This window comes from Microtus ochrogaster, chromosome 4 (assembly GCF_000317375.1).
Source record: "Microtus ochrogaster isolate Prairie Vole_2 chromosome 4, MicOch1.0, whole genome shotgun sequence".
Taxonomy (NCBI): domain Eukaryota; kingdom Metazoa; phylum Chordata; class Mammalia; order Rodentia; family Cricetidae; genus Microtus; species Microtus ochrogaster.
The window spans coordinates 48,484,738-48,494,567 of record NC_022011.1 but is presented as its reverse complement, the minus strand read 5'-3'; the positions used below and the strand labels follow the sequence as shown (position 1 = coordinate 48,494,567).

Genomic DNA, 9,830 nt, shown 5'->3' with positions numbered 1-9,830 from the left:
AGAGCTAGTTCCAGGACAGGCTCCAAAACCACAGAGAAACCCTGTCTCGAAAAACAAAAAAAACAACAACAAAAAAACAACAACAAAAAACAGGTCTTTATTATAGGTGCTGGGACTTCAGGAGATTGTACAATGGGGTCAAAATGTTCAGTCAGCCATATTAGCTTGGGGGCCTTCCTTCCCTGTCAACAGCACATAGCACCTCAGTGCCCAGGGTTGTAGACCATCTCGTCTTGGAAGGAAGCTTTGTCTGCTGTGAGTCAGAGTGGTAAGAATAGGAAATCAGGAACAAACATTGACAGCAAAACCACAGAGCAGGCAATTGTCCATGGTTGTATGGGGGCAGGGTGATGGGAGTAAAGGGCGTTCTGACATAGTAAAGAGCTCTTTAAATTAAAGTGAGCCCCTAAATAAGCATTTCAGCAAAGGAACTGGAGTACAGCTAAGACTGGCTCATTGAACAAAGGACAAAGGCAGGTGACTGAACAGCTTTAGAATGGTAGAGAGAGCCTAATAGCCAATACAAAATGTTTTTTTTGGGGGGGGGGAATAGGAGGGGAGGAGGTGAAAATTTATAATAATAATATAAAAAGAAAAAAAAAACCCAAAATGTTTTGAAGGACTCTTTAGTAGAAGAACCTGTAAAAGAAATTTACTGAAGTCGAAGCTTCTAGCTTAAAGGACTTTTGTCTAGTGCACAGGTCAGTCAATGTGAAGGATTGCTGCCAAACCTCAACTTTGTGAGATTTCAAAACACTAGAAGAATAAACCTTTCAGAAAGTTGCAAGATAAAAACAACCAGATACTTAGTAAGACCCAGAAGTCAGAATAGTGTTAGCTTCTCAACTCTTTCGAGAGGTGTTTAAGTTAGGGTTCTGTGGTGTGGGGCTCTTTTAGACAGGCCAGAGCTCAGAGTTTATGCCCCTCCCACCCCACGCTACATCCCCAGCTGGCCAAGGGAGAATGCTCTACCAAAATAAGCCCAAGAAGGTTGGAGTTTGATGAAGGTTGGTCAAAGAGGTGTCAGAACAGTGGGCTGAGGACTGACGCAGCTCCAGAAGGTCGCTCAGCGGGGAGGGGAGACAAACCCTTGTAGATCCTTCATTTCATTATATGAGAGAGGCAGTGGGCATCAGTCCAGAGCAACCAGGGTAGCTCAGTTAACATTGGACATATCATAAACGAGGAGAAGGAAACAATGCCAGGCCATACCAAGTGAAAAACTGTATCAGAACTCTTCAGCTCTGCTGTGGTTGATGCTTACATAGTCTTAATAATTGTTTAAGTCAATTTTGAAAAAAATGAAAATAGTTAACTTGAGGAGGGGGGAAGGATGAATAGCAGTGATTTTGGTCCTTAGAGCAAGTTAATAAATGAGAAGCATTGGCCTTAGAGGGTTAGGGAAGCAATTCAGCTAGTAGAGCTAGAGTAGCTGTCAAGGAGAACCGTGCGAGGCATCCTTAGCATGGCACTGACCTGTTGTTTCTCCCTGTAGAGCCCTCGCCCTCTTAGTCTTCCAGCCTCTATCTTCTCTGGCCTTGGGATCGTAGGCTGCAGGGACCATAAGCTACTATATTTTAGTAGCTCAGAGATGTCATCAAATGCACAGCACACATGCATTTTATGTGAGTCTGAGAGAAGGGATACAAGTAAACAAGTGAGCAGCTGTTGGACATTAAAATATGAGCAGCCTCTTTAAACCTGACGTGGTAGTATATGCCTTTGCTCCCAGCCCTGAGGAGACAGAGGCAGGTAGATATCTGAGTTTGGGGCCTGCATGGTCTACAGAGTGAGTTCCAGGACAGCTGGAGTTACATAGAGAAACTCTGTCTCATAAAAACTAAAACTAAGATTTTTTAAAATGTCTCTTTAAGTATCAAGGAAATACTTGTTTTACATGAACTAAAATAAAACATTTAGAGCCAGTGTAATGGCTCAGTGGCTAAAGGTCAAGCACAAAAACCTGAAGCCACATGGTGGAAGAAGAGAACAAGCCCCGTAACCTTTGACCTCTTCAGGTGCACTCCACTCCACACATAGTAGTGTGTAGTGTGAAATATTTAACTGGATTCTTTCCTAGCATGTGCAGTATTTAGAGTTTAATCCCCAGTACTGCAAAATAAGCAAAACATCTACTGTAATCCTCTTTTATGTTTATTTGCTTATTGTGTGTCTGGGTATATGCACATGCTCATGCATGCATGTATGTGTGTGGAGAAGAGGACAGCTTATTGGAATAATTTTCTCCTTTTACCTGTATGTAGGATCCAGGGTTTGAACATGGGCAGTTAGGATTGGCCTCAGATGTCTACCTGCTGAGTCATCTTGCCAGTTATGTATTTTTTTAAAGGAATCTTTTCTTTACTAAAATTAATCCTGTGCATATGTGTCTTGATTCCTCATTTAATCACTTTCTAGTCATGCTGAAGGTGTGGAAAGAGGAGTCGTCGTCCCCCTAAATCCCATACACATGTCTGTACCCAAGGGACTTGAAACACTTGCCACTCAGGGAAGCTGCCTTGTGCTCTGGCTATGCACTACACACCTTCTCCTTTGTATTATTTAATGCCACATTTTCAACATGTGAGAATGAACAGGCATCCATAAGAGTGTGTAGATCATGTGTTGTGAGGTGACCCCACACAATGCCCTTACTTACTGCTGTTGCCTTCCTCCCTGTAAACATGGACAGAGGACAAAAGGCCTGTCAGAATGACCATGAACTTAGAGCCACAGACAGTAAAGCTCTGTTTCCTAAGAGCAAGTTTATGCTTGGGCAGTGTGCACAGTTTAACTCTTCTGCTGGTTTGGGGCATTTGTAGAACATTTGGAAGATCTAGAAGAGATTAAAGAAACTAAGAGAGTGAATACTACCTGTAAATCTGGGTTTTTGTGATGCTGGAGATTAAACTCAGGTCTTGCAGGTGTTGGCAAGCGTCTGTGACAGAGCTACAGTCCAGCCTCTAGTTTGTGTGTGTGATAGGGCGTGGGGCGTGTGTGTATGTGGAGGTCAGAGGGCAACTTTCCAGAGATCAGTTCTCTCTGTTTTGAGGCAGAGTCTGTTTCTGTCCTTGCAGTCCACTGCCACTGGAGCTTCTGGCTGATTCTCCTCTGCCTCTTTCTCCCATCTTGCTGTAGGACTGCTGGGATTACAGTTGAGTGCCACCACATCTGGCTTTTTATGTGGGCACCAGGGATCAAACTCAGGTCTGTCAGGCTTTCTTGAGGAGTACATGCTTTTACTTGTTGAGTTATTTCCTAGCCCCTTTAGTTCTTTGAATTTCAATACTTAATACTGTCAGTGTATTTGTAGGCACTTATCAGAACAGCTTTATGTTTTTTTTCTCTCATTTAAGATATTCTAAAGTAGCCAGGCGATGGTGGCGCACGCCTTTAATCCCAGCACTCGGGAGGCAGAGGCAGGCGGATCTCTGTGAGTTCGAGACCAGCCTGGTCTACAGAGCTAGTTCCAGGACAGGCTCCAAAGCCACAGAGAAACCCTGTCTCGAAAAACCAAAACCAAAACCAAAACCAAAAAAAAAGATATTCTAAAGTGATGAGATGGCTCATTGGTTCTAAGGTGCCTGTTGCTAAGCCTGACGACCTGTTCACTCTATAGGACTCACGTGGTGGAAGGGAAGAGCTAACTCCACAAGCTGTCTGCAATCTCCACCTGTCTCGCTGTGGCATTCCCCTGCTCCCAAGTAAATAAATAAAATGAAAAAGAAATCTTTTAAAAAGAGATTATATTCTAGTTAGGTATATCCTAGCACTTGTGATTGCCACAAATTCAAGGACAGCCTGGGCTACAGAGTGAGTTTCAGGAGAGCCAGGATCACAGAGTGAGGCCCTGATCCAAAAGACATAAAATTTAACTCCCACCAAAAAGATGGTGATGGTGAAAGTCCTTTAGTATTCAAAAACATGATTTTTAAAATCAAATTTAGTAATGTATATGGTTTATATACAGTAAAATTAGTTTTGTTAAGTTTTGACAACAGTTGTGTCCACAGTGAAAGTTTCCATGGCTCCTGAGAGCCACTGATCTATTGAAAGCATGCCAATCACAGTGTTGTGCTGACCACTCTGCCAGAGGACAGCTCCCTTTGACTGGCCTTATTCCTGCCAAAGCCATATTGCAGCTCAGTATTGTCTCCTATGTTTCTATAGGATTGATTGGAGATGTGTGGGCCTGAGTTTCACACTGCAGAAACTCTTTAACATCTTTACATGCTTTTTAGTTTTAATTGGCTGCACAGTATTTCTGGTCCAGGGATGTGTTAGAAGAACCTGTGGGCTTTGGCTGGAGACCTCAGTTCAGCCCAGCTGCTTAGTGCTTTCATCTCCTCCCATCCCGATTAGCTCTGTGTCAAAGCAAACCTCCCCGAGAGCTGCCTGTATAATCAATCTAAGAAGGTATTCTTCATCTTTGTTGGTGATGTTTTTCTTTCAAACTGTTTCTATTAATTTCATGAAATCATTTTAACTAGGGAAGGTGGTTTGTTCAATGGGTGGCTAGTTTTTATCTAGTGCTGTTCCTACCTGGGTAGCATGGTTGTACCTCATGCTTTGCTAATCACAGTCCAGTGACCAGCACTGAGTTGGCCTCTTGAGGATGTAACTAATATGGTTAGGTGGATTGGTGCATGCCTTTCTTGACTTGTATTGCCTTTTCTAGGTGGAAGACATTAGAAACTCATGATGTTGTAATAGAGTGTGCCAAAATCTCTCTGGACCCTACAGAAGCCTCGTATGAAGACGGCTATTCTGTGTCTCACCAGCTCTCTGCCTGCCTCCCTCACCGTTCAGCTGATGTCACCACCAGCCCTTATGTAGACACACAGAATAGCTATGGTAAAAAGCAGCTTTGGTCCTCTCTGTTTACACCTTCATCTCTGGAAAGCATTGTTTTTATTTTTGCTTTTAGTGCGCTTCCTAGAGTAAGACTGCTTAGGGACCTCTCCCGGAATATTCTAAATTAGAGTTTACCTCTATTTTGTTTGAATTATTTTCTATTTTTAAAGCTTAAATGTTCTTACTTTCTCATCTAATAACATTGCAGATCTCATCTAATAACATTGCAGATCCCCAGACTAGTCCTCAGCATATAACACAGTGAGGTACAAGTGCTTACATTTGGTTCCTGTGTCATAAAGGACTCAGCTTCCAGTGGAGCCCCAGACTATACACTGACATGGTCTGAGAGTCTGGATTCACAGCAGCTCTTGGCTTTAGCTGCAATGGAGGCTGCACATCAGGCTGTCAGGCATGGCGTGTCTTTTAAATTATCCTCACGTATAACTAAATCAGACCTGCTGAACTTTAACTTCCAAAGGGCATTTAAAGAATCTTTAAAGGCTGGATATGGTGGTACACTCCTTTAATCCCAACACTTAGAAGGCAGAGGCAGTGGATCTCTGAGTTCAAAGCCAGCCTGGTAATGTAGCCAGTTCTAGGGTAGTCAGGGCTACACAGTGAAACCCTTTCTCAAAACAAACAACCCACAAGAATCTATAGATGTTAGTTTATTCCCAAGTATGCCCAAGCCTCTAGTGATTTTGTTTGTTTGTTTTTTAAGACAGGGTTTCTGGCTGTAATCCTGACTATCCTGGAACTCACTCTATAGATCAGGCTGGCCTCAAACTCACAGAGATCCTCCTGCGTCTATCTCCTACATGCTGGGATTAAAAGTGTGTGCCACCAACTGCCCGGCTGCCCCTAGTGATTTTAAATAGAGAATTGAGTGTTATCAGATGATCTAGAAGATTGAGGCTGTTTATCAGAATGACTCGGCACCCTATACTCACCCCTGCCTCCTTCCCTTTCATTTCAGGGGGCGCTACTTCCACCCCTTCCTCCACTTCTCGACTGATGTTGTTCAGTCCAGCTGGGCAGCTACCTCAGAGTCTGAGTTCCCCATCAACACGGCTGTTACCTGAGCCGCTGCAAGTATGGTGCCACTCAGTGTGCCTTCCCCTGCTCTCCTCCTAGTGAAGCTGGGCCATTGGTCAGGATTTAGTATGTTGTGGGGCAGTTGCACACTGTGAGTTTCAGGAGGGCCCTTTAAGGGCCCATAATAGGAGCAGTGAAAGCCATTGTTACAACGTGGGCACCTTGGAGTCCAGACACTTGAAATGCAACATGCAGTTTGTAGTTGTAAACTAAACGTGGCCTAGAAATCTTGTGTAGGACGCAGTGCTCCCTTGGTGATGCTGATGTTCCTTATTGATTTCTAGGCTACTCTCTGGAGCCCATCTATGGTTTGTGGTATGACCACTCCTCCTACGTCTCCTGGAAATGTCCCACCTGATTTGTCACACCCCTACAGTAAAGCCTTTGGGACCACGGGTATGTGGGTCTTAATTGGACTTGATTGATTGGTTTGGGCTTGTGTTTTGTGACAGAGGATCTCATAGTGACTTTGGGTGCCATTTGGCAGTAATAAACTTGTTTTTTGAAACTTAATATAAGTTTCTGGACTTTTCAGAATGAGTAAAGAGATAGACAGACACTGAGGCTGATCTGGATTCCAGGAAGTTAACTGGACAGCTATATTTGTAGTGGTAGCAGTGTTGAGAAAATGCTAGCTTGTCTGATATTTGGCTCAGCCTTTCTATGTATCGTCCTTATCTCTGAGCAGGTGGAAAAGGAACTCCTTTGGGAACCCCGGCAACCTCTCCTCCTCCAGCCCCGCCCTGTCCCCCAGATGACTGTGTACATGGGCCAGCCTCCCAGGCCACAGCCGCACCCACCAGGAAGGTGAGTGGCAGGCCAGAGATACCAGTGCATATCTTGTCAAGTACCATCCTGACTTGGAATGGATGGGTTGGAACTAAATCATAATAACTGAAAATAGGTGTCATCGCTTCTCAAGGTATGACCTGCCAACCCTAGGACCCCGAAAGCCTTTCGTACTCAGTGGGTTAGACCAACTTTCAAATCAACATTGACTGCTGTGTGCCCTCCCTGTGTCATTGGCAGTACAAACAGTAATAAGATACTGACCCCTTAGCACAGACCAACTTAGAGACCAGACTCTTAAGGTATTGTATTCCCACCCCCACCCCCCATACTCTTTCAGCTTAGAAATAGGAAAAGGGAGGGAAAAGCATGTTCTACACTAAGAAGCAGAAATGATGAGTTTTCATTAAATCTGGGCCTTGAAATTATGTATATACCCTTAGGAAATGTAGCTGGGTATTGTGGCACACATTTGATTCATGCTCCAGAGGCTGAGGCATGAGGATTGTGAATTCAAGGCCAGTATAGATGCAGTGAGACCCTGTCTCAAAAGAGCAAGTAAAATAAGAAATGTACTCAGAGCGTGTTTTATTGCATGCTGCAAGATGAGGAGAGTCCTACCTCATAGCTGTTTGAGTTGGAGCTGAACTAGCTGCTTTTTTTCTATGGAGCACAATTTATCTGACATGTGACTGACAGATGATTTATTCAGGCCTGAATATTTAGCAGGAAATTTCTTTTTAATTGATTTTTTTTCAGATTCAGTTTAGGCTAATGGATTTCATTATGACATTTTCATACTTATACTTTGCTCATATTTTCTTCTTCTCCTACTTGTGACAGTTTCTTAAATGATGAACCAAGTCTTTCACTTCAAGGTAAACAGCTGACAATAATTTATAGCCAATAATAAAATCCAATTATTTGCAAGTGAAAATAGGCCATTAAAAAGCTCATAAGCTTAGGGCCTGGCATGGTGATGCAAGCCTTTAGCTGCAGCACTTGGGAGGCAGAAGCAGTTGGATCTCTGTGAGTTTGAGGCCAGCCTGGTCTATGTAGCAGGCTCTAGGTCTTCCATTGCTACATAGATCCTATCTCCAATAAATAACCTGGCCAGGCATAGTGGCACACACCTTTAATCCCAGCGCTCAGGAGGCAGAAGCAGGTCAATCTCTGAGTTTGATGTCAGCTTGATTTACATAGTGAGTTCCAGGATAGCCAGGGCTACACAGAGAAACACTGTCTTCAAAAACAGTGGACTGACCTTTAAACCCGTTACTGTGTGCCACAGAACATGCCCATCATTTTCACTGTTTGCTTCCATTTTCAGGAAGAAAGAGCAGATTCCTCAAGGCCTCACCTGCAGAGACAGCAGTATCCTCTAAATGACCGAGGACTAGGTAAACTCCCTGGGTAATGATGGACCTGGCTTGTCTCTTTGCATTGAACTCCATAGTTTTAAAGCCAGTGTGACCAGCATTGTCTCTATCTTTCTGCAGAGGATTTGCCTCCAAGCAAATCCGTTACTCTGGGGAATCTACCATATTTCCTAGGTGACCTGGCTTCTGAGGAAGACAGTATTGAGAAAGATAAGGAAGAAGGTAATATGTGTGGGTTGCTACAAGGTGGTGAAAGTATCTTGTTTCTGTCTCAGAACTAGGCTCTAGAGTCATAACTCGCGAGCTTGCTAGACTTTCTGTGTTGAGGTGAAAAGTAGTGTTCCAGCATATACAGGGAAAGTATTGTCTGCTTTAATTCCCCTGTAGTACACAAACCCAAGCCCATTTGCCTGGTTGAGTGTTTACAGGGTTTCCTTGTTTCCCTACCCTCATTTCAGCTGCGATATCTAAAGAACTTTCTGAGATCACCACTGCAGAGGCGGATCCTGTAGTTCCTCGAGGGGGCTTTGACTCTCCCTTCTACCGAGACAGTCTCTCTGGTTCTCAGCGGAAGACTCATTGGACAGCCTCTGGGACTCAGGGCTCCAGCGTCAACCCTGAGACTTTGCACTCCTCTCTGGACAAACATGGGCCTGACACACCAAAGCAAGCCTTTACTCCTATAGACCCACCCTCTGGCAGTGCTGATGCCAGTCCCGCTGGGGACAGAGATCGCCAGACTTCTCTGGAAACCAGTATCCTCACTCCCAGCCCTTGCAAAATTCCACCTCAGAGAGGAGTGAGCTTTGGAAGTGGTCAGCCTCCCCCATATGATCATCTCTTTGAGGTGGCCTTGCCAAAGACTGCCTGTCACTTTGTCAGCAAGAAGACTGAGGAGCTGCTGAAGAAAGTGAAAGGAAACCCTGAGGAAGACTGTGCGCCCTCTACCTCCCCAATGGAAGTACTGGACAGACTGATAGAGCAGGGAGCAGATGCGCACAGCAAGGAGCTGAGCAAGTAAGCCTGGGCCCTGTTGTTGTTTCTAGACAGCACAGGGCCACGAAGGCAGAGCAGGACGATCCCTTTCCACTTGTACCCGAGGCAGCTGATTCTCTTGTGTTGTCTTAGATAATCCTTTTATTTTGTTGCTTTCCCAGGTCTAGAGCATGGGTACTTGTGCCTGGATGATCTGTGAGAGAGACAATGGCCGCTTGTAAATAAGTCAGTACAGGTCATTCTGTGCCTCTGTTCTGTGAGGATGCTCCAGTGGGTGTTTGCACATCTGTTCTTCGAAAAGCAGGCATTAAAAATGAGGTTATAATAGCTCAGAGAAAGTAACACTGATTTCAGTATATCCTCCAGTTTAGGTTTCTGTTTTCTCTTATGCTGTGCTGAAAGATGACATTGTCAGCGTTCTCTACAGGTCCACAGAGCACATGGACTGCTTAAGAGCTGAGGCAGCTTTCAGTCTTTTTTTTTCCTTACCCTCTCAGGGAATTCCAAGGGAAGAGAAAGAATTACTTGGCTAAGTTGGGGCTGATCCTTTTGCTGCTGGTTCTTGGGAAATGTTAGCTTAATCTTTTGTTTGTTTGTTTTGAGACAGAATCTCACTGTGTAGCCCAGGCTAGTCTGGAATTCATGATCATCTTAGTATGGTCTCCCAAGAGCTGAGACTACAAGGTACCACCACACCTGGCTATTTTTCACCTT

At 44.3% G+C, this 9,830-nt stretch overlaps 1 protein-coding gene across 6 annotated transcripts in view; it reads left to right on the top strand.

Moving 5' to 3' along the window:
• Window positions 1–9,830, top strand: part of Tsc1 (TSC complex subunit 1) — a 44,615-nt gene that overhangs the window by 21,589 nt on the left and 13,196 nt on the right. For all 6 annotated transcript variants that reach the window (XM_005346186.3, XM_026789992.1, XM_013345942.2 and 3 more), the window contains 7 exons: window positions 4,679–4,854; window positions 5,834–5,949; window positions 6,237–6,348; window positions 6,641–6,759; window positions 8,072–8,141; window positions 8,241–8,342; window positions 8,579–9,137. In XM_005346186.3, the coding sequence (XP_005346243.1) occupies window positions 4,679–4,854; window positions 5,834–5,949; window positions 6,237–6,348; window positions 6,641–6,759; window positions 8,072–8,141; window positions 8,241–8,342; window positions 8,579–9,137 (1,254 nt within the window). The remainder of the gene's footprint in view (window positions 1–4,678; window positions 4,855–5,833; window positions 5,950–6,236; window positions 6,349–6,640; window positions 6,760–8,071; window positions 8,142–8,240; window positions 8,343–8,578; window positions 9,138–9,830) is intronic.